Source organism: Montipora foliosa, chromosome 8, assembly GCF_036669935.1.
Source record: "Montipora foliosa isolate CH-2021 chromosome 8, ASM3666993v2, whole genome shotgun sequence".
In the NCBI taxonomy this organism is placed as follows: Eukaryota; Metazoa; Cnidaria; class Anthozoa; order Scleractinia; family Acroporidae; genus Montipora; species Montipora foliosa.
The window spans coordinates 42793091-42818090 of record NC_090876.1 but is presented as its reverse complement, the minus strand read 5'-3'; the positions used below and the strand labels follow the sequence as shown (position 1 = coordinate 42818090).

At 37.7% G+C, this 25000-nt stretch overlaps 1 protein-coding gene and 1 long non-coding RNA gene across 2 annotated transcripts in view; one reads left to right on the top strand and one right to left on the bottom strand.

The window, feature by feature from the left end:
* Window positions 1-21539, top strand: part of LOC138012682 (N-chimaerin-like) — a 25851-nt gene extending 4312 nt beyond the window's left edge. Inside the window, exons 5-15 of the mRNA XM_068859525.1 lie at window positions 1165-1278; window positions 2893-2948; window positions 6182-6390; window positions 7723-7794; window positions 8471-8555; window positions 13068-13154; window positions 14400-14492; window positions 14716-14793; window positions 16007-16138; window positions 17412-17517; window positions 18526-21539. Of these exons, the coding sequence (XP_068715626.1) occupies window positions 1165-1278; window positions 2893-2948; window positions 6182-6390; window positions 7723-7794; window positions 8471-8555; window positions 13068-13154; window positions 14400-14492; window positions 14716-14793; window positions 16007-16138; window positions 17412-17517; window positions 18526-18706 (1213 nt within the window). The 3' untranslated portion in view covers window positions 18707-21539. The remainder of the gene's footprint in view (window positions 1-1164; window positions 1279-2892; window positions 2949-6181; window positions 6391-7722; window positions 7795-8470; window positions 8556-13067; window positions 13155-14399; window positions 14493-14715; window positions 14794-16006; window positions 16139-17411; window positions 17518-18525) is intronic.
* A 3272-nt stretch (window positions 21540-24811) lies between these two features.
* The window catches only part of LOC138013227 (uncharacterized), a 4757-nt gene continuing 4568 nt past the window's right edge, over window positions 24812-25000 (bottom strand). The window contains exon 2 of the long non-coding RNA XR_011125191.1: window positions 24812-24998. This is a non-coding gene — a long non-coding RNA (uncharacterized lncRNA). The remainder of the gene's footprint in view (window positions 24999-25000) is intronic.

Sequence of the window (25000 nt, the reverse complement as noted above, 5' to 3'; positions counted from 1 at the left end):
AATCATTCTTTCACTGTGGAAGTGCATGGTTATCCATTGAAAATAATAATGATAATTAATATTGTAATTATCATCTCTAAGAAAAACAAATCTGATTTTTTTGTTTGTAATTAACCAGGTGTTGTTACAGTGCATTTCACAAAACTTTTGACAGGCGATTTGCGAAGTTTGTTGTGAATTTCATAAGTTCGCTTTGAACTCGGGAATTTCATTACGCAACTGTCAATCAAATGGCGAACTTCGAAACGAACTTGGGAATTTTGCGCCCAACTTCGTGGGAATGAACACAAAAATGCATTGTCAGTGCAAGCTGCTAAGTACTGGTAAAGTATATTTTCATTTTCAAGAGTCAGTGATTCCTGTGGAATAACGCAGAATTTCTTGAAAGAATGTAAACCAAGATCTTGCGTTACACTGCGGCTGCATGCAGGCGACGGGACATTTTCGGGCAAACATTGGAACGTTATTCTTTACCAGTTTGTTTTGGATTTCACTGCTGTAAATGCTGGGGTGGTACATGTACATGGATTGTAGTTTTACAACATTCCATATACATGTAATTATTCACATCATTCAGCACGCGCTGACCGAGTGATATTTCTTCATTTATTGTTTTCAATAGTCCCTCTGCGAACGAAAATATCAACAATCTTGGCAATGGTTTTTTGGGAAGTCTCATTTCCTGTCCTATTTGAGATGATCCTTTCCATTCTAACCAGCTTTCAATAATTTTATGCCAAGCAAAACTTGGAATTGCCTTTCCTTGCATGTTGAAGGCACTCATTTCAAAACAACAACCGAGAGCAGTGGTGAAAATTACTTCACCACATTCCCACGAAGTTCGGCGCAAAATTCCCAAGTTCGTTTGAAAGTTTGCCATTTGATCGACAGTTATGTATTGAAATTCCCAAGTTCGAAGCGAACTTATGAAATTTACCACAAACTGAAGTCGCAAATCTCCTGTCAAAAGTTTTGTGAACTGCACTGTAAAAGTGCTTCTGGACTAAAATTTTATGTCAGTCATGCATGTACATGTAGTTACGGGAATTCTGACTCAGGAAATGCATGCTGTAAAACAGAATGAACTTCACAAAGTTTTCTTCATTTAAGCATAGTAATTAGACATAACTATACTTAATGTGAGATATGTTCAATTTTTGGCAGATTTCATGGTGGCATATCACGCGAAGAAGCTGATAAGCTTGTTTCAGAATCTGATGGGTGTTATCTTGTGCGAGAAAGTCAGAGGTCACCTGGAACTTATACTCTGACAATGAGGTACTGACACTGTGATCTTAGCGGAGAGTTTAAAGTGCCAATGAAAAAAAAAATAACTGTAAAGCTTATTTGAAAAACTTTTTGAAGAAAAGAAACATGGTGTTTTGATTTTTGAAATAACCTCCTGTCATGCCAGGGATATTAGAGTCTGTGTAAAAGCTGATGACATCATCCGTGGTTCCAAAGGAAAACAAATCACCAAATATAGAATCTCCTCAGAAATATTAAAGTGGCTCTCTTTAAACATGTACATGTACATCAGTCATTGCATAAAATGACGTCCAGTGTGCAGTTGCCATGGCAGGTCAATTTGTGCAAAACAGATGTCCTCATTTTTTGCCTCAACCAAACTTCATCCACATTCAAGATGTTGATTAGGAAACCTACAGAAACATGGGCTCTATATATTTGTTTTGAGCAGGACTGTCTGTTTTGCCTGATTTGAGAGGAAATTGAGATATTTCGCTTACAACCAAAGGGACCGGAGCAAAAAGTGTTGCCATGGTTACATCATTATGCTGCACCATCTTGCACCTTTATTACTCATGCCAAGTTTGAATAATATTGCTGGAGAGAACAAGACAGCCACAACACCGGGGACTCCATCCCCTACTCTTCCCAAATAGTGTGTGGGTTCTTTAGCATCCCACAGGGAACTTCTGAACATAGAAGATACATTGTATTAACTTTGTGAGATGGGACCTACAGTTTATAGCCCTTGAAAGACTTGAAAGTCTAACCATTTGCAGATGAAATTACAAATGCAGCACTTTCTCCTCAGTCATTTAATATAAGATCCTGAGTGTTGATCAGGCCGAGGTTCGAACCTGTGACCTCCCGCATGACAGCCCGATGCTCAACCAATTGAGCCACCGGTGCACATCCTAGGGCATTTGACGTGTCCATGGTTTTAAATTTACATGTACAATATATAAATTACATGTATGTTCTAAAAATAAAATACTAGCATACATGTACAAACATCAATTTAATTAGATTCAGAAAAAAATGATATTTGTAGTATTCTGGGAGCCCACACATGGTAATGGAAGACCGAGAACTACCTATATTGACACCATTAAAAGGGATACTGGGGCATTCGAAGCAAGTGAGATTACTGCACTGATGGGTAATAAGAGGCTGTGGAATGATCTAGTGGCTGCCCACCTTCGGGCGACCGAGTGAGTGAGTGACTGAGTGTAGTATTCTTATTTGCATCTTTGTCTCTATCCCCCAGCTATGACGTTTGATTCCTTAATTTCTAGAGGATTTTTTCAATAAAGAAGAATATCCCAAAAAACTGGGCTAAGCTCTGGCCACGTAAGCCCCAGAGGCTTGCATGCCACTTTGCCCTTTTTTAGTTGCTTAATATGTTCATTTTGTTGTGACAATGTCTCTGCTAGATCGCATACCGTAGATGAAATTTTGGAAAATAAGTAAAAAAAAACATGGATACAAATTTAACTCGCTTGAGCAAACTGTTTGCTAATAGAGCACTTAAATTGGAGAAAAATTCACTTATTTAATAATTTGCTGTTTCATGAATGCTATCCATTCCTTTCTTTATTTTTGAATCAATAATTTGATGTTTAATTTTGATTTCTTTCCTTCAAGATTTGGTGGAGTTTCAAAGAATTTTAGATTGTATTATGATGGCATGCATTATGTTGGTAAGTAAGAGAGTCTGAGGCACTTTATGCAATGCAGTGTGTAGCCATTTGCTCAATTATGTATAATCATGAGTAAAATGTGAAATTACTTCTTAAAACTGTATTAAATCAATTGTAAATAGTGAATGATAGATTAGTAATTGATGTAGATATATATTTAATAGGACCTTTTGATCAAATTTCTACAGGTAAACTATTAATTTGAAAAATTGCATTACATTCCTATTTGATAGAATCAATTAATTTTTATTCTTGCATTGTGCTGTAATAAAATAGCTCCATGTGATGATGGTGATTGAATAACGTATACATGTACATGTAGTTGTGTTTGGAATTATAAGTCAAGGACCTAGCTTATACAGCTTGTGGGACTGTACCTGTAACATCCAACAAAAATAGTTAAGAAACACAGTGGGAGGAAGGAAATATGTTAAGTGGTATGAATTTCAGGTTACTGATAAAGACAGTTTATCTTCAGTTGGTGATCAAAAATGGGCTTTAATCCTGAGGCATTCTTGAACAACTTCCTTTTTGTTTGGAGTAATGATAACTAAGCTTGGGTTTGTAATAGAAAGTAATATTTTTGAAATAACTTTGTACTAAGTTTGCATAGTTATCATCACCTGTACATATTATTTTGATCAGTACATCCGTCTTTCTTGACATTTTGTTTGGCCCTTTGGAACTGTTAGATAAATACGTGTATTGATTTTATTCATAGATTAGGAGAAACCCTTGTTGTGTATTTCCTTTGGTCATTGTGTAACAAAATTTGTTTAATAATTAAAGAAATATTGTAATATCCTTACCACTTTGATGATTTTTTTGTACATTGTTTTCATGAAAAATGGTTTTGCAATATAATGAAATCAGTGAAAAAGAACCGTAAATTCATACACTTACTGGTACTCAAGACAAGTTTCAAATACTGTATCACACCTCTTATTCTTGGTTTTCATGTGACGTCATCAAAACTAAAAAATAAGGAATTATCAATCCTTTTCAGATTTTAGTTTAGCTAGCTCTTAGAGCAGCTGAAGACTTGTCTTTTCACAAATTTTCAGTTTGGTGGGGTTTTTCGTCTTGTGATAAAGCAAGGTTGAATTTCTAAGCTTTTGCGTGACACGATGGTAAAATTGCGGTCGCGAATGCTATCTCGTAAGTTAAAAAAGTGACTTATCCGCTGAGATGTCGCAATCTGAACAGTCCTTGTATGAGAATACAGTAAGTACTCAAATACTGTAGATGTTTATGAGCCCTTTATAGCAAAGCTCGATGACATCTGTTTTTGTCAGCCGCCATACCCTGAGAGGGACACAAACATGGCATCTCCATACAAAGCCTTATAAATTTGAGTATAACATTTCTTCGAATACATGTATCTCCCGCACAAAACATCGCACAGACCTGAACCTTTGTGAGACTGTTTAAATATTCATCTTTTTTTATCTCATTGATTCTTGACTTTATTTGCTAAATGGTTTTGATGATGGTGTGACAGTGAAAACGGGCAATAATTTTATATTATTATTATCATTTACTTGTTTTTCTGGAAATTAATGATACCACATTGTTACCAAGTCAAAGAGTTGCCTAATGACAGTTCACCTATATTCAGTTTTGTGTATGCTTTTCGTCATTAAAAATTAATGAAATAAAAATATTGCTTGACAAGTCGAATAATTAAAATTACTTATTCCCGCCCTTTTTCATTTTTTTCCCACCTGAAAACTACAAACAATGTACATATTTTTACAACACTTTTTTTTGTTCTGTCCCTAAAATCTTCCATTCCAGACAAGCTTCATGAAGTGTTGTGTATGTTTGCTGAGGAGAATATAAATTTTCTGTGTTTGTTAATGCATTCTTTGCTGTTTTGGAAATATTAAAAAGTATACTAGTAGTAGCTATCACTAAGTGCCAACAGTCAGTATAATACATAGTTTACAGATTTGTATCAGAGTTCCAAAACACCCAATAATATGGAAAGTACTGCTGTAATTTTTGAACGACCGTAATTTTAACAGGAATATACAATAATTAAGTTGGATAAAATCAGTGCCATGGAAAAAATCGCCAAAGCGTTTTCAGACTTTTCAGCGTGGAGCATGTAACAGGCCAGTCAAACTCTCTCGAACATGAAAGTTGTTTCACTCGTAGAAATTTTATTTTGCAAGATGCAGCCATGAATTACAAGTCAAATTGATCGTTTAATTTTGTACTTTGCAGACAACATATTTTCTTTGAAAAATTTAATTAAATTGTTCACGACTGTGTGAAAACACAGAGTGCTCTACTCACAGGCCGAAACAGCAGCCGATAAGAACACGAACGCCGGTTTAGTTTTGAGATCGTTCACTCAATATAGAACACGATGGTTCGAAAATAAATATTAACAAACACTCAAAGCAAGCGTACACAACACAATGGTCAGGGAAACGGGAAAAATGTGTTTTCACTCACCTCCGAGCACAAGATCATCAATAGTTGCTCGCTTCATGCAAGTTTGTCTAATGACATCACACATCAAAACGTGCGCTTTCATTGGTCCCTACTAAATTCTCCAGGGAATCTTACATTACACTACGTAGTCTTACATTACACTTTTCACACAACGATCGAGAATTTTTCTGCCTGCTGCAATACTTCGCGTGGCATTAAGCTGGCCGCCTCGCAAGCCTCGCGTCTTCGCTCGGCTTGCTCGTTGGCAATTACATGTAAGTGAATAATGTGCTGACTGTGGCTTTCTTATACATATAATTATGTGCAAAAATGTTTTCGTCAATTATCTTTATAATCACTTCGAATTTTTAATGAATTAATTATTATTATTATCATCATCATCATCATTATTATTATTATTATTGGTGATTTTTATGAGCTATCTACTGGTTCAATAATAGTTGCAATGAGCAAAATTTAACTTTGCTTTAAACCACATGCTTAATTAACATACACGAGGAAGAGCTCTATTTTTAGTCACCTACATGTATCCTCAAAGACAAAGTTTAAAAAAAAATTAAAAACCTTTGTGTTTGTGCCATAGGGGTGTCAGGCTTTTATTGAAACGTCTTAAGCATAAAACCTAGCACAGCATGAGTTATTTAAAACCTGTAGCTAGCTTTACTTCTTTTGTCAGTAAGTAAGAGCTTATGTTTAGTTCGATGCACAGGTGTCATTGGCATTGAATAGAAATGCAAATTGAGACTGCTTTTGTTCTTGCTTTATTTCAGGGGAAAAGCGCTTTCAAACTATTCAAGATCTTGTTGCAGATGGCTTGATCACAATGTACATTGACACTTATGCCAAGGACTATGTGGACACCATGATGATCTCGCCTGCAAAACCTGAGGAAAGGAAAAGTGTCAGACAAAGTGAAACCAAAGAAAATGAACCAGCTAAAGACATTCTAGATGAGGCAGATGCTGGAGGCAAGGACCAGGTATAAATATGTTATTTTGATATTATATAATTTTTGTGTTTATGCTTTTTAGCTGGTCAAGGAATATTGCTTTTCTTCTCTTTGTACAAAGATGTAGTTTTATCTGAGTCTAGATACATGACTGTATAATGCTGTTTTACTGATAGGGATTTGGGATGTTTCCTTTAAGAGTTTTCCCCAAGTTTAGTTGATTTCAGGCTTCCTTTGTTAGAACTAAAAACTCAGAATGGTCATTGTATATTCAAACAAATCTTTGCCATTCATCTAAAAATAGTACAAAAACACCTCTGGAATATTTAAATAATGTGCCCTCAAGAGGATTTTGGCCATTTCAGCCAAATGACTTTAATAATAATTGTCAGAGATCTTTTTATGCGTAAATCTTGAGGTGCACTGCATTGAATTGCAGTGTTTGCAGATGATTGGAACAGTGTTCAGTTAAATTTAGATGTGGCATCTTTTCTTATTACAAATTAAATCAAAGGGAAAAAAGCTATAATTACATAATTCCTTGTGTTTGTTTTCAGCAAACCCACTTGGATATGAAAGTGATTTTCCTTGAAACCATTTTAAACTGTGTGACCTGAAAACTTTGAATTTTATCATTCATGTCGCTTTTGATCCCACATGTACATATAATTATACCCTAATGTACTTTTTTTTTTTAAATTGAGACACACACTTTAGTTAGCCCTGCATCACAGTTTCACGCACTTTCACGAGTTCTCGATCAAAAATCAATCAATCAATGTGTAGTAACTTGACCAACAAAAATACAGTACAAATTGCATTACTGGTACATTACATTACATAGCCTGTACATTTCAGGAAACGTTACAAAGAACTACACATGTAAGGTTGCGCTTAATTGGTAAAATAAACTTTCACAATAATGTTTAATAGACCATTTGCTGAGAGATTTCTGTTTATGACCCAAAGTGGAAAAAAATGTACAGTCATGTACTTCTCTATATTCTAATTTTCATGCAAACAAGGGAGGTAAATAAATTCCTTACAGGTGTATGTACACTTGACATTTTAAAATTATTTGCAGGTGTATTTCATTTTATTTTAAATAGGGAGCAGATAAAATAAATTTATTTTTTATGTTCAGAATATTTAATTTTGTATATTGGTTTTGCAAGTTTGGAATGAAAGTGTCAATAATTATTACATGTTCATATAGATATTCTAAGGGTTTAAGTTTACAGGAGTGGACATCAAACAAAATAAATTGCAATGGTTGAGGTTACTTTGTACATGTACCATGTACTTTGATCCATGAATCACTCAACTTACATGTAAATTTTGATGTCGTGATTTTCCTTTAAGGAACACCGATACAGCATTGGAAAAAGACCAAGCCTTATTCCCTCAGCCTACAAGAAAAATCACAACTTTAAGGTAATGTTACATGGCCAAGTAATGTTGTTTTTCTAAAATATTCCAAAAATCTGTATGTATTCCTTCCCACAAAGAACCACCCAAGATGAAATTTGTGTAGTTGAAGTTATAGTGAAGAGATGAAGGGATAGTAAAACGGGGACAAGAAATCTCAGCAACTGCTATTATCTTCCTCTCTTTCTTGCTAATGGGTCTCTGGCATTCTAGCAACTCGAGCCTATCAATATTACTTATTGTTATATACCTAGCCTTTCACTCAACAAAACGAGCACTGTGATTGGTTGGTTCTTGGTAACATGCCCCTGATCAAATTCAAATGTATCCTGATTGGGATACAATTCCACAGTTGTTGCCCGCTCCGGATGTTTTGCTGCGATTGTTGACGGAAAAGTCTAAATATACAACAAAGCTCTTAATGTCTGGTCCCTCGGGAAACTAGTTAGTTTTGTTTTCCCTCGTGTCCTGATGTTTCCCTTGACTTCGTCTTGGGAAACATCAGGACTCTCGGGAAACCAAAACTAACTGTTTCCCACGGGACCATATATTAGTGTATATTATTTACATATGTCTGTTCATTTAAGAATGTTTTTGCTAAATTGCTATCCGCTAATGTAAGTCATGAATGCAAATGTAAGTGTTTGACAGCTAATGGTGTTGACTTTTTTTTAAATATCAGGTGAACACTTTTAAAGGACTTCACTGGTGCGACTATTGTCGGAACTTCCTTTGGGGTCTGATCATGCAGGGAGTTAAGTGCCAAGGTGACACTAGTTAATGTACAGTGTATTTAGGTTAAGTTTGAGATCATTGCAGTTATGAACGCTACTTTAGCAGTAAGGAAAGGAAAGCCTGAATAATTCAGCCACGCTTGAATGGGATTTGAATCCATGACCTCTGCGATACTGGTGCGGTGCTCTACAAATTGAGCTATCAAGCCAACTTGGAGCTGGTCATTTTATTATTATTATTATTATTATTATTATTATTATTATTATTATTATTATTATTATTATTATTATTATTATTATTATGCAGTATGTAGTACGTAAGTATGCTTACAAATATAAGTAGGAAAAGGCACTATTGTGTAACAATCCCTACTGTTAAACCTATTTACAAACCAATTGGTAATAACTAACGAACCAACATTTGAGAAAGGAACAAGAGTTTATATTCCTTAATTACTCGTCGAAACCTTGAATGACCTTGCTATGTTTAGGGTGTACGATAAAACTGCCTTCTGCATATTAAACAAAACCTGGTTCCCTCTATCCAAACCTAAAAACTTCCTAACTTTCTCCGCCGTCTCCATAGAGTAGCCTCCTAGTACATCAACTATCACATTAAACTGTGTGATAGTGTGGCCGGGGAACTGTTGGCGCATCTCCCATCTCAACGGCGCATACTTGTCAGTTTTCTCCTTTTCCTTCTGTTCTCTGTTGGAAACCCAAGGGCAGCTCATCTCAATAAGGATCACCTTCTTCTCCTTTCTGTCCACAATTCTCGCATCGATTCTGTTAGCCCTGACTTCCGTATTTTCAGCAAATACTGGGACATCCCAGTACGCGCACGCTCGGTCATTCTTGTACTCGGGTTTAGGTGAGACTGGAGAGTACCAAGGGGGGATACACTGGATAAGATCTAAGTCTTTCAGGAACTCGAAGAAAAGGATTTTCAAGGCTGCATTGTGTCTCTGCATGTACTTTGTCTGTGCCAAGGTACCACATCCGCTAATCACGTGGGCCATAGATTCAGGCCCTTTTCCACACATACGACACGTGGTATCCGAGGTGGTCAGCGTCTTCGTCTTGCTCTGGTGGTACAGCTTAGTGGGGAGTAATTGCTGGTATAACTCATAGATTCCAGCAACAGTATGCACAGGTGCAGACTTCCACTTACTAAGCCAAGTGAAGCAGTCAATAACTTTGTTATCATCCCATCTTTCTCCGAACAGCTTTCCTTGCCACCTCTGCTTTCTTACTTCCCTCATGCTTCTCTCTTCTTCTCTCGCTCGTAATGTTCTCCCTACTCCTTTAACATGTGCTTCCTCACCTGAGTCAGTTTGCAACGCTTTGGGATCTGGGTATGAAAGGTCCAGAGTAATGTCCATTTCCAAAGCAAATTTCTTGGCATCCTTTACGAGTGATCTTCTTCCTGCTCGTTCGCACTTCTCTTCAAACTCGCGCACTAAACTCATCGTTCGATCTTCGTTTGCGTACAGCTTCATTGTGGTCTTGACTTTGGTCTGCTTATACAGGCTCTCAAATGACTTCAGTCCCCGGCCTCCACACTTCCTTGGTAGGTATAGCAACTCGGTTGAACCGAGTGGATGGTAGCCTCCATTCTCTTTGATGATCTTGCGAGCTTCGCGATCGAGTTGTTGTAGATCTGCGAGCGGCCATGTTAGTGTCCACATAGGGTAGGTGACAACTGGTAGTGCGTATTGATTAGATGCTAAGACTTTGTGGAAGTCCGATAGGGGGCTCGACCATATAATTGACAGTCTCTGCAAGCAAACCTTTGAAGCTCCCCACAGAACAGAGCTGTCCTCTTGCTTAGAATTTTCTAAAACTCCCAAAAACTTGTAAGTTTCTCCCTTCTTCAGATTTTGTATGACCTGCCTTTCTCCGATGGCAGTGCCTCCCAAACTGCTGTCCAATGAACCTCTCCTTACATGAGCTGTAGAACACTTCTTCTCGTTCCACTCCAAACCGACATCTGCCATGGCTTCCTTAACTGTCTTCATTACTCTCTCAAGTTTATCCTTCGACGCTGCATATATCTTCATATCATCTATGTATAGCAAGTGCGTAATCTTGCCACTCAGTGGTCTTGACAGCTTGTATCCTTCCGATGCTTTCAACTTCCAAGATATTGGGTTAAGGCATAAAGTGAACAACCTCGGACATAAAGCGTCGCCCTGTGGAAGGCCTTTGTTGAACCTTATGACGTCAGAGGTTTCATACCCTTCCTTTGTTCTGGCTGTGATCTTCGTATTCCAGCTTTCACACAGACTCGCCACTGTTCTGCACATCCATAAGGGGAATTTGTGCATCGTCATCATTTCTTGCAACCAAGCATGGCTTACAGAATCGAACGCCTTTCGCACGTCGATCCAAGCCATGCTTAGGTTCCTGCTTCCATTTCGACTATCTCGACAAACCATTCTGTCAATCATTAAGTTGTCCAAGGTCCCACTGCACTTGGTCCTGGCTCCCCTTTGCTCTTCTTCTAACAGGTTGTGTGTCTCCAGATGTTCGTCCATTGGTGACAATAAGCAGGTGGTAAACCACTTATACTGCGTGTTCAAACAGGTTATAGGCCTCTGGTTCTGACTGGAGAGTTCGCCCGGCTTAGGGATCAAATTGGTTCTCCCTCCTGTGAACCAGCTGGGATATCCGACTTCGCCCGTTAAGATGGTCTTGAAGCTAGCCGCAGTCCCTTCATGTAAAGTGACAGCCCTTTTCCACCAGTAGTTTGCAATTCTATCGGGGCCCGGGGCACTCCAGTTGCGTTTTTTCTTGATCGCGTCTGCACACTTCGTCTGGTTAAGTTGGAAACTGTCTTGCCGAGGGACTGGGACTAGCTTTTCAAACGCTCTTCTCACTTCCACTAACCACCCAGGTTTAGTATTCGCAGTGGAGCCACTTGTCTCCCAAAGATGTTTCCAGTAACTACAGGCGTCTTGAATACTTTCAAAAACCATTTCGTCATCCTTACTCGTTTGCTTAGTTGTTTTATAATTGGGCTTGTTGTTGTCGGCGTCTTGCTCAACCATTCTGCTAAATTGTGCAAAGACACCACCAGGGTCAGCATGGAAACGGGTGTTCAAATCTCTTGCCTCCTCCTGCTTTTTCTTTCGCATAAACGCTCTTTTCGCTTTACGGAGGTCTGACTTTTTTCTCTCGATGTATGTGACAATGCTCGCCGCTGACAACTTTCCACACTCCTTCTCGAGCATTGATCTGTTCTTTTTTCCCTTCTTTGTGATCTTTTTATTTCCCTTTATCCTATCCAGCTCCGCTACTGCAATGGAGATTTTTTTCCTAATCTCGGTAGCTTGTTTTACAAACGCTTCCTTAATCCTTTCACTAGGTGTTTTCCTTTTCCTCCGTTCCGTGGTCCCGGGTTCTTTCTTCCATCCTTTGTGTATCAAAAAAGCGACCACAACAGAATATAGGATGCAATTAGCCAGCCATAAGTACTCAAAGGGATTGCGAATAGGGTCTAAAGTATGTCCTTCTTCACGCCTCCTGAGCTCATTGATGACCGTGTTGATGGTGTTGATGTCTGATTGCATTGGCCTTTGTTTCACTCTCGTGTCAATATCTCGGCTACTAAAATCACCGGTATTTGAAATAACTGAAGCGAAAATCGGTATCGCGCCTTCCAGGATTTCACATGCGTCAAGGTTTGTTTCCTCTAAAAATTGAGGTCCCTCGAGATGGTTGTTTTCGTTCGCCATATGCAAATCCGAGGTGGCTTGTTCGCTTTCACTTATTGATGGCTCCTGAACTTCGTATAATAAAGTCCCCTCTTCTACAGGCTGTCCGGTCTCACTCTCCGTTCCTTTAGCATTCCTAAGAATGGTGTCCTGTACATTTCCCATCACTCTTTCCAGATATGCTGCCTGATTTCTAAGGTGTAATTCTGAGAGGCCAAGATGAAAATAACCTCTCTCGTCCCAAAGCTCCTTCAGGACAGACATGTAGCCTCGTTTCTTCCCATCCGCGTATCTAGGAGGATCTTGTAACTCTGTCAGCTCCTTAGCCTTAGCCTTGCACTCTAAAACATCACTGTTCATTTGTGCCGTCCATTTCAGGCGGGTTGTACGCCTTGCAGCCCTTGTTCGCTCGCTCAAATGGTCGTCCGACATATTGGATGGCAACACAGTCCAAATTGGTAAAAAAAAAAGGTCGCCGTAAGTCGCCTCCGTAAACTTATCACAGCATAAGATACGTAGCAAGTATTCTATAAATACTGTTCTGTTGCTCCAGCGCTTTTGGCTTGGCTGGCAGTTCGAAAGTTAGCGATTTGGTCAAGTCACACGAAGACAGACCAAAAACACGGCCTCCCTACTTCGCCGCCATGAATTATTATCATTATTATTATTATTATTATTATTATTATTATTATTATTATTATTATTATTATTTTGCTATTAATTCTTCAATACAAAATCATTCTTACTTCACCATGTCATCAACAGGTTCAGTTACGTACTCCAAAAAAAGTGTCTGGTTTGTCATGAACATCATTTTAATTTGTTGTAGATTGTGGGTTTAATGCACACAAGCAATGTAGCACAAGTGGACTCATACCTCCAAATTGTCAACCAGACCGAAAACACGTAAAAAGAGGTAATCAGAATTGTGTGAGTTTTGTAAAAATTTTATATACTATGTCCTAATAATTAAGGGTCTGCATCACAGTTCATTTTGTGCCGTTTTACCATTATTTTTTTACTTGCTTCTTCTCTTTATAAAACTTAATGTTAAGTCAGAAGTATTAATTACTTTGCAATAGAGCGAGTTTCAATCGAGTGTCGTAAAATCAAAACCAAAGTAATTACTTTGGCCAATCAAAAAGGACGGAGACAATCCAGTAAACCAATCAAAACTCGAAGTAATTACATGTAGCCGACACAAAGCGCGGGAAAATGTGCACGTGCAAGCCACGATTGGTTTTTTGGTTTCACTTCTGATTAGTTGAAAAAATGGCGAGAGAACTTTCAACCAATCACTGAGTGAAGTAATGCAAAACCAAAGCAATTCGCTAATTACTTTCAATACTCAATTGAAAACCGAAGCTTTGTGACAAAAAAATGTCTGTCAACTCTTAAAAAGTGTTAGGCTGAACCCCAACCACAATCAATTTTGATCTTCACTCTTGCCCATCCCTGCCTCCTGTTGTACGAGATTTGCCGTTTAATTCAACCTTCCTGCAATGTTCTAAGTAGTTTTTAATTTTTCTATGTTTTGCTTGATTTGGTTGCCAGTTTCTAGTCACTTAATTTGGCTAAATTTTGCGACAAAACCCCTTTTAAATTAAGGATGGAGTAAAGTAGAGAACCCTAGTGAGCGTCTAATCGGCATGGGTGGGTATTTTTCGTGGGTGCCTAACACTAACCCCTAACCCTAACCCTTTTTTAATCAACGACTGGAAACTCTCGAAACAGACAAGACTTAAGACTTAAGACAAATTTGGACCGAGCACTGAGGGAGCTAATAATTATATATCTTTTTTTTCATCTTCAAACAAACACGACCCACATCCCACCCACCCATGCGATTTAGCCTCATCCAACCCTTGTTCATACACATTGATTATTGTTAAAGCTTGATGCTCTGTGGAATGTAGGTTGCAAGTAAAGAAAACCACTTAGAAGGAAGCGACACTTGGCTATTTACAAAGCATGGTAGCAAACTATTACATTTACACTGTATTTGCAACCACTAAAAACAAATTTATCCAGCCAGCGGTCAGACGAGGATTTGGGCCCACTGTATCTGCTAGCTGTAAAAATTTACAGCTAATGACATGTGATGTACATGTACAGCTGTATGGTTGTAGTGAATATCATACCTTGCTTCATGCTGTTGCAGTGTTTGGAGTTGATTTGACAACACTTGTGAAATTGCACAATCGTAAAAGACCCTATGTTGTGGAAGCTTGTATAGCAGAAGTAGAGAAGAGAGGTATTGTGTTTTTTGTTTTTTTTTGTTTTTTTGGTTACTTAAGGTGACTGTAATAAGACATATATTTTGTTCTGGACACTCTGGTTTTTGTCAATCAATTCAAACAAGACAGTGATAAATGATGGCCCTGCTTACCACTATTATTATTATTATTATTATTATTATTTTGTCTTAGTTTTAAACCTTACGGTTTTTTAGTAATTGGTCTTTTATTCCATTCTAGGTTTGGATAGTGAGGGTATTTACAGAGTATCAGGGTTTGCTGATGATATTGATGCATTGAGGGATTTGTTTGACAATGGTAATTTACAGCAAAGGATGTAAAGCTGAGCTTAATTTTTCAATACCAACTGTAATCAATGCCAGTGGCCCTTTCTTTAGGTTCTGTCTGTAATGGTAATGAATCCAATCAGGCCAACACGTCGGCTAACATATCACTACCAATGCAACAGCCAATACTCTACAAACCATTTACCTGACTCACAACCAACACGTTGGCCACGCACTTGAAGATACATACATATACTGATCAGTTGAAGCACCACCTCTCTCCAGCAATACACAATACTTTAGTGATACATGTAGATAGGAAAGGTAAAACTGAAAATTGGGAGGGAGAATTTTATCAATCTCTTTTTTTTCATCATTTTCTTTCGATCTACCGTGAAAGTTCAGGCCCCACTTTTTAAGTACATCCCCCAAAAAAGGACAACCCTTTTTTAGACAGTTCTTAATAACCTAGGTTAAAACAGATTAATTAACCTGAAGGTACAATTTGACCTGCAACTTATAATCAGTACTAGTAAATCTTGCTGCCTGCCTTTTTTTACTTTCCAGTTATTTCAGGTAGCCAGGCCCCTCTCTCGGTTTCTATAAATAATACAATTAAGACTGCAGGGGCACATTTCTCTTGGCCATTGGACCATTTAACTTGTAACATCTTCTTCCACTTTCCCGAATGCAGAATGTCTTTGCCGCAGACAACTGAGCCTAGTTCTTTTCCTGCCATACAGTAACTATGCTGATCTTTATTCCTTCAAAAACACCCCTTGACATACAATAAACAGATTGGTTAAACAGTTTATCCTAGGGTAGCTTTTTTTTCAAAACAGCTTACTAAAATAATTAGTGAAGAAAAGTTAATTTTGAAAAAAGGCATTGTTTTGAACCCGAAATTAATAATACAAGGGAGGCGCAGTGGCCTGGTGGTTAGTGTGCTCGACTCCTTATCGAGTGGTCCGTGTTCGGGCCCTGGCCGGGGACATTGTGTTGTGTTCTTGGACAAGACACTTTACTCTCACGGTGCCTCTCTCCACCCAGGTGCATAAATGGGTTCAGGCAAATTTAATGCTAGGGGTAGCCCTGCATTGGACTAGCATCCCATCCAGGGGGGAGTAGAAATACTCCTAGTTGCCTCATGCTACAGAAACCGGGATAAGCTCCGGCCTAATGTGCCACTTGGCTCATAAGCAGACTTTACCTTTTACTGTACATCAAGTTTCCATTTGTTTCAGATGGCGAGTCTGTAAATTTGTCTGCATACAATGACATAAATATCATTTGTGGGGCTCTAAAGCAGTATTTTCGTATGCTTCCCATTCCTATTATCACCTTCGAGTTGTACAACAAGTTCATAGATGCAGCAAGTGAGTTTTCAAGTGATTTTGATATCTAAATTAACTCTTACTGTTCCTGTTTTTCTGCCTAAAAAAATTGCAAACTAAATGAGTTCATCCCCTTTGTTAAGTAACTTTAGAAGTAAAGTCTTTATTTAACAAGGGTAGCATGAAATAGCATATAAATACTAATAAACTAGTCAAGTGAAGCTATGATCTTCGCAGTTATGAGCGCAATTTTTGCAATTGCGTAGAGAAGCCTGAAAAATTCAGGACTTCAACGGGGTTTGAACCCGTGGCCCTCATTACAAGATTAAAATAATTAAGGCCTACGATAAAATTATTAAAAATCGACAAAACTATGGAACAATAATCATACACCTTATTCCAAAATGGCCGCCATTTAAATATTCTTTTGTTTTTATTCAAATTAGCCCTTGATGCCTCATTCTTAAGCTTAAAATTCAAAAGAATATTTTATCTTGAACGAGGCAACAAGGGCCAATTTGTATCCGCATAAATCAGCGGCCATTTTGGAATAAGGTGTATAAGCAAAATATGTAAGACTGGTAAATTGCCCACATTGCATGAATTATATCAATGAAAGCAAAAGGGAAATCATCCAACAACAATAACGTTTGAAGAAAACAAAAATCTACTAAGCAAATATATTTGATAGGTTTTTCACCAAAACAATCCCTCAAAATAGGAACAATAATTAAAAGACATTGAAGCTGTGATTATAGAGCGAATGTATAACTGGCGACCAAGAAAATATTATTTTGCTAGACTCACTAGCCTCTTTTGCATGGACAAAATACCAAAGATATGTTGCTAGATTGCAAGGCTAATGAGTCTAATTTGCATATTAACAAAAGAATATATTTTTGGCCACCATTTATGCATTCGCTCTCTTCCAGTCCATGTGTTTTGTGATCAGAATATCAACTCAAACCTTGTGTTACATGTGTATCCTTGGGTTTTATTTGGCTAAGGCTACAGGTAAACTAATTAAAAGGTACACAAGTCAGGAGCAGAAAACGTTTAAAAAAAAAAACAGGGCAGAATAGAACCAAGAACATGCTGCTGTGCACAGTATTCTAGCTAAGCTGAAACCCCTTCCATTTTTTCTTCATTTGTTAAGAGAATTCCTTCTTCATGAAAATGCTGCCTTGAGATGTTAGTTATGACCATAATTTGAGGAAATGGATAGGAAATCATATGCTTCTACCATCTGTGGGTAGTAAAATCATTGAACTTAACAGATTCTATGTTCTGATTTAGTGCTGTTTTTTTTTTTCAGAGATATCCGACAAGCACAAAAAGGCTGTGGCACTTTCTGAAGCACTTGAAGCTCTCCCTCATACACATTTTGAAACTCTTAAGTATCTCCTAGGTCATTTATACAGGTCAGTTTTACTTAATTGTAATTAAGATGAAAGGTCATGAAGGCTAAGTTTTCGCAATCATTATTTTTTTGCTTGGCCCTTACATACGTGTATTTTGTTGACAATAAAGGTAAGGTAACGAATGTGATCCCATCAACATGTCAGCTGACGTGTCGATCAATGCATTGGAATTTGTCAGCCAACACACCGCCAACGTGTTGGCCGACTCATGACCAATAAGTCACCCGACACACTGACAACAGTTGGCCAACAGTTGACCGTCTGTTGGCCAATGCATTGGCTGACAGGTTAGTTGGGATTGGATTTGTTACCACTTCCGACAATTTTCATTTCTACAAAAATTCAGTTATGTATACATGCTTTTGTTAAGTGGACAATCGGGTAGTAGGTTTGCCACCCTTCCATAGAACAATAACACATTTTTAAAAATTAGTAAACAAGCAAGCTATAATAAAATCATCATCATCATTAGGCTGGAATTGCTTCAATTTCAAGGCAATAAACAAGTTACAGCAACAGTTTTGCTATGTTATATTAGGCCTCTCTTAAAATAATGTTAACATTAATATTTAGAGGTTTTTTTTTTTTTTAATTTATCAACTTGATCACTTTCTGAAAAAGAACTTTTTCTTTTCACAGTGGGAGTTTGAAACCACCATTGATAAGGCAATGGTAGTAGTAGGTCTTGACAGTATGTACAATAATTGCATTCATTGAGGTGATTCCATAGAAATAGAACTTGTCATGGATTTTGGTTGAAACTTCGCACAGCCTGTTGTTATTTGTCAAGGAAGTTATAAAAATGTACTGTATTTAAAAGGGGGTTAACGGTGATCGTTTCTGTGGTACAACACCAATGAATTACTTCCATTTAGATAATGCACGATGCAAAACCAGGGAATCACCTTGAATGTCAACTGTTCCTAACCTAAAAATGCCATGTATAGTTACTAGAATTTGAAGTGTAGCATTCTGTTCTTACACATTCACTCACTTTGTTTAACACAGAGTTGCCAAAAGGAAAAAGGAGAATATGATGAGTGAGGAAAATCTTTCAATTGTGTTTGGACCTACACTCATGCGAGCACCAGAAGCTGATTCGATGAACGTTCTTAATGAAATGAAAGCACAAAGAATTGTGATTGAGACTCTCATATCTTGGCAAGATGTTCTTTTTGAAAGTGCGTGATAATACTATTGTGTCAATGTTAAGGTTAATGTTTGTAAATGAGAGAGTTTATAGTGTCTTCTTAACAAATCCGTGTGTTCTTATTTGGCTACAGACAGATCCCAAAACATAGTGTTTCCAATTTTAAGGTTACAAACTTATTGAAGGAATGAACATGTTTTAGCACAATTAGGAATGTTGTTTATTAGAAATTCCAGGAAATTACTGTACATAGAGTTGCATACATCTTTAATATATCAATATTAATTTTACCGTTATTTTACAACACAAGGTAGAAAAGAACCTTATCTTGTTGTAAGGGAGCTATAGCAGCAAAGATGACCACAAGGAAGGCACTCCTTTTTCTTGCCATCCACTGTTCATCAGGAAATTGACATTTCCAAGATTAACTGTTCTAAAAGTATATAAAGAGAAGTTCTTTGTTGTTAACCCTGTTCATACTTCAAGTTCACAAGTTTTGGCAGCAAAATACTGTCGTTGGTAAGAAGATTCTAAAACTTAGACGAGTTGGGAATTAGTGGGTATCAATTCTCAGAAATCATCCAAGAAATAGATAGTGCATTACTTAATTGTTGCCAATTGCATGACCTTATTTTAATAAGTATACTCTTAAAAGAACAACCAATCAGCATCTTGGGTCCTCTGCTTTTCAAATTGATTGACAGGAGCCAAAAGGCAGTTTAGCGAGTTTAGAAGTTGACGCTTAAGGTGAGGTTCAGCAGAATTCATGTGAAAAGCACAGCAAGACACAAATTTAGTTGCAAAATTTACTAAACATAAATAATTATTTTTTTATGTGTGTATGTGAAGTTGTTAATAACTGACAAAAATATTTCTGAATTGTTTTATTTTAAGTATGAAGGGTGTAGTTATTGTGCAAAGATATTATTAGGCTTTATTTAAATTGATTTTAAGTTTAATTTCCTTTGTCAAGTTCCCTGGTAGGTTTTATCGAAACTTGTTACAATGTTCTTAGTTTTAAATATGCAACAATGATACGAAAAACAAGTTAATTATTATTTTATTATTACTAATGCTAGCATTATTGTGCAGAAATTAGTTTCAACCTTTATGAAAAGTTCTTTAAACACTTGAACATTCAGAATTTAACAGTTTTACTCCAAATTCATGTTTTTTACATGCCAATACGAAGCCACATACTGAAACTTTAATTATAGACTATTGGCTAGATAACAGTAGTTAATAATTGGTGAAGATTCTGTGCATCTTTAGTTTCGTTCAGTTTTCAATAAATCAAAGAGTCACCGGGCAATAACAAACTATGACAAGCCTTGTTCTTTTTAAACCTTTTGCGTTAAAATTTGTCTTAGTTGTGGTGACAGCGACATCTCTTTGAGTGTAATTTAAAGTGCTACGTTCATTCCCATGTAATCCATAGATTTGGCCTTAGTGATGGAAATGAGCCCACATAAGGACAAAAGAAAACTCTGACCAGGGGACCGTTTCTCAAAAGTCCCGAAACTTTACGGGCCATTTTCGGGTGTCACAATTCCCTTTGTAACTCAAGAATGGAAAGCATTTAATTTGTCAAACTTCACAGTTAATTTTCATTTTGTTACCTTGAAAACATGTGAAAAGATCGGCTTTCCAAAACAAGCGGTTGGCAATTTCACAGATTGCTTTTCGGGCCGGAAAAGTTTTCGGGACTTTCGAGAAACGGGCCCCAGAGGCCATTATCTGAAAAGTCCCGAAAACGTAAAGCCATTTACAAAACTGCAAGCCGCTTGTTTTGATAACATGGTCTTTTGGCATGTTTTGAAGATAGCCAGAAGCAAAATGATTGTGGAGTTTGATGATTGAAAACCTCTGCATTCACAAGACACAAAGGGATTTGTGATACCCCAAAAAGGCCCGGAATTTTGTGGGACTTTCCGGGAACGGGCCCCATGGTTGAACTGACAACCCTCGGATCAGATCACCATTTCTCTGCTGAATAAGCTGAAAGGTCGCACAGGAGCAGGCCATTGGTATTTGAATATAAAATTTTAACACGCTCGGCCTATTCCCATTTGACCTTGTCGTTTGTAACCGCTAATCTCATACCCAGGTCCCCCGCGTTCACATTTCCGAGGACAGATCGAGATCTGGGTACAAGATTAGTTTGTAGTTGTCTAATGCATCTTTTCATTGGTATAGTTCATCAACAGTAACTGTAATTATAAGTATTACTGTGGTGTTGTAATTGAAAACAAGATCAATACTTTTGGCAACGACTGGAACAGGAGGTCATTGTTGGAAATAAGGACTTCAACATATCAATGGAAAGGTCAACTTAGGTGCATTAACATTGAGTGGAACTTTGATTTCTGACTTAATGCAAACAACTATCATGCCTTAAATTCAAAGAGTACAAAATAATTAATCTTGTTTCAAATGTTCCATTTGTTTTACGTTCAGTTGATGACTGTAATCATAGTTAATAGAGGGGACTGATTTGGACGCTCGGCAAACATCAAAGGAGCAAACAAAGATGCCAAGATTTAGGTTGGAAAGTCCACGACCGTGCACAATCTTTTGTTTTGCGCTCATACACTATGCATGGTTTACGTAACCAACACGTTGCTATTGGTTAGTTCCTCAGTACGGAGTAAACAACTATTGTGTTTTGTGCACGGTCAAGGCCAAGAAAGAGAACAAACACCTACAACAAAGAAAGTTGTCGGGTTTCATAGCCAGTCTCGTCTATTAACTATACGCTGTAATGAATTTTGTGAAAATAGGATATGAAATAAATGAAAGTAATCATAGTAGACTGTAATATTTCGGTTGATTATAAGCAAAAGGAAAATATAAATGAAAGTTTTACAGGGTCCCATTTGTTTCGTGATATATATGTGATCTTTCAAGTGGTTCAAACCAATCGGCCATTTCTGAGTTAATGTCTGCCTCCTCTTCAAAGCGAGTCTAAGTGCGAAGTTTTTGTGATGATAATTAGTTCTACTTTACGTACGAATGACAACTAATTTTTATAAGAAAAACTCTGTGCTTAAACTCGGAAATGGCCTACTGCAGCTTTTAAAAATTTAGTAACAATAATTAACTACTTAATAAGCGAGCGTGAGGTCATTACAGCAAAATCTCAAACTGAGGCCTTGCCGTATTAACCGAGCGACAGCGAGTTCCATACAGCCAGGCCCCGGTTTGAGATTTTGCTGTAAAGACCGAACGGTCGAGGTTATTAAGTTGTATATATATTTTGCTAACAGAACGGTTCTAAAGAAGAATAAAACTAATTTTCATAATCCGTAATCGGCCCGTGTGCATTATGGGAGAATAATGCCCTAGCGCTTAGCTGCCCTTAGCCAATCAGCGCGCGAATTGTATCGGCCGGAAACACTTGCCATACAAGTCTTAACTGTACAGATCGTAGGTTGGTTTTTTAGGAGAGGGGAAAACCAGAGTACCCAGAGAAAAACCTCTCGGAGTAGAGTATTGCCTGCGTGGCTGGCGGTAGGCGAATGCGTGAGCCAAATAAACGAGCGGCGAAGCCTCGCGGAGAATGGGGAGGAGTGCTGTGCGCTTTTTTCCATTCTCCACGCAGGCAACAGAACCAAAACACTCGACGCACACAACACTAAGGGCGCTTTCCATTTGACAGAACTGACCGGCCAGATCAGGCATTTGCAAGGACTAACTCTACAACGCCTTCATAGTAACACGTTTTGAGGATGATATATACTCCTCCAGAAGAATGCGAAGGATTATCTCTCAAGTGTTCCTTGCAATTGTTGCATTTTCTTTGCAAACTGACGGGTCTGGCCGGCCAGTCCTGACAAAAGGAAAGCGCCCAAAGTCTAGTAATCGAACCCGGGCCACTGTCCCTGCTCCCTGAAAATGTTTCTGGGTTTCAAATCAACATAGTAAGTTTCTTTTTTCTTTTTTTTTGCGGGGGGGAGGGGGGGGGGGAAGCTTGGTGAGTTGCGCTCGTGCTTTATTAGCCGATATCAAGAATACCGTAATACTCTTTTGTTGTCCCCACGAAATTTTGCATAAGCATTGTTTTTATATTCTCTAGGGACTTTCAATGGTCCCAAGAGAAACTTGAAATTAGGCCATTTCCTAGTTTATGTCTGCCTCCTCTTCAAAGCGAGTCGAAGGGCGAAGTTTTTGTGATGCTAATTAGTTCTACTTTACATATGAATGAAAACTAGTTTTCATAAGAAAAACTTCGCACTTAGACTCGCTTTGAAGAGGAGGCAGCCATGAACTCGGAAATGGCCTATTCTTACGGTGTCACTGGCAATGCTCTTCAATTGCTTAAATCATACTTGATTGATAGAACACAAAGATCTTACGTAAATGGACTCTTATCCACAGAACAATATGTATCATGTGGCATTCCCCAGGGTTCTATACTTGGGCCATTTTTGTTTATAATTTATGTAAACGATTTCCCAAAATGTCTACAACATACAACACCTGGTATGTTCGCCGATGATACGTATATAACTACGGCTCATGAAGATATATCCACAATTGAATGTTCCTTAAATAGTGATTTAGCTGCAGTACATGATTGGCTTCAGACAAACAAATTAAGTTGCAATACCTCCAAAACTAGTTATATGACTATTGGTTCTCGGCGAAATTTGACAAAAGCTAAATTCATGAATTTAAAGATGGATGATTGGCCAATTGAACATAAGCCTTGTACTAAGTTATTGGAAGTTCATATTGATGAAATGCTAACATGGGATGATCAGATCAAACATATTTCATCTAAGGTCTCGAATGGCTTGCGAATGTTGTATTGACAATTTACTATTCACTTGTACAACTTTATTTTGATTATTGTGATGTTGTATGGAGTGACTGCTCCAAAACACGTGCTGACAAATTACAAAAGTTACAAAATAGAGCAGCACGGATTATTACTAGGGCTAATTACTCTATTCGATCAACAGCAGTGCTAAATTCTCTAGAGTGGTCAAACTTAGAAGAAAGAGAGAAAAGGCACTTGTTAATTACGATGTTTAAAGTATTCAATAACAATTGTCCAACGTATCTCCAGGAGTATTTTCATAGAACCTCAGAAGTTCACAATTATAATTTGAGGGATTCGAACTATGACTACCAATTACCGCTACCTAAAACGAATTTTCTAAAACGTTCTTTCTCTTATCGAGGTGCAAATGCTTGGAACCAACTGTCAAATCAAATACGTGAGATAAGGGATCTTGCAAGCTTTACATGTGCGATATCATAGGACACATTTTACCTCGCTAGGGCACATTTTTACATGGCTTGTTCGTATTATTGTACAGTAAATTATGCTTGTTACTAACTATTACTATTGTTTAAATTTCTGTGCCATTATATGATATTTAGCGCTAAGTTATACCTAGTTCATTAGTCGTTTTAACATTTACATCTTGAAATTCTTGTAATTTTTAGCATTTATACTTTGTAATTCTTACACGGCATGTCTGAAAACCAGCTTGCTGAGCCATTTACCATGTTTAAATAAAGTTGATTGTTTGATTGATTGATTGATTGATTGATTGATTGATTGAAACTTTTGGAGGGACAAACAAAGATATTTGATATTGGCTAATAGAGTGTTTTCACGTGACGTCACGGTGACCATGTTAATGTCCCTTAACAACAGCGGCCATGTTGATGTCCCCAACTAATCCTCCGGGAATCTGGTGGAAAAACAAGGTTACTGATCAGGTCAGTGAAAACAATCTATTGACTTCATTGTCCCAACAATTTTGTCCAGGATTGTTGTTTCTTCATTCTCCGGCCACAATTTTTACACATCTGGAAGACAGTATCTCCTCACTGTATCACCATTAAAGTGCAAAAGTTGGAGTGAGCATAAAATACAATGGGTCATGGCATAAATTTGCTGTATATGACATCATTTTGCACTGTGAAAATCAGGCCCGTAGGGAAGGGGGTGCGCCCGCACCCTCCCCCACAGATTGCGGAGGTCCACTTTTTCGTTGACCAACGATTTTAAAAATATCGTGGCTAATATCGTGGCTAATATCGTGGAATAATATCGTGAATATCGTGAATAATATCGTGGAATATTTGTACTCGCTTCGTGTCTTTTTTGTACAATAACTAATACAGCTGGATACTAAAGACGTTTTATTTCATACATTTCATACATTTTATTTCTTTTTTTACTCGCATCAAGGACCATCAGTGAAAAACGCTATTACTCGTGAAAGATAACTCAGTCTGGTAGTCATGGCAGGTCCTCTTCGTCCTCTGTTCTTGTAGGCAATCACACCCCAGGCTACTGCTGCCAAAGCAATACCT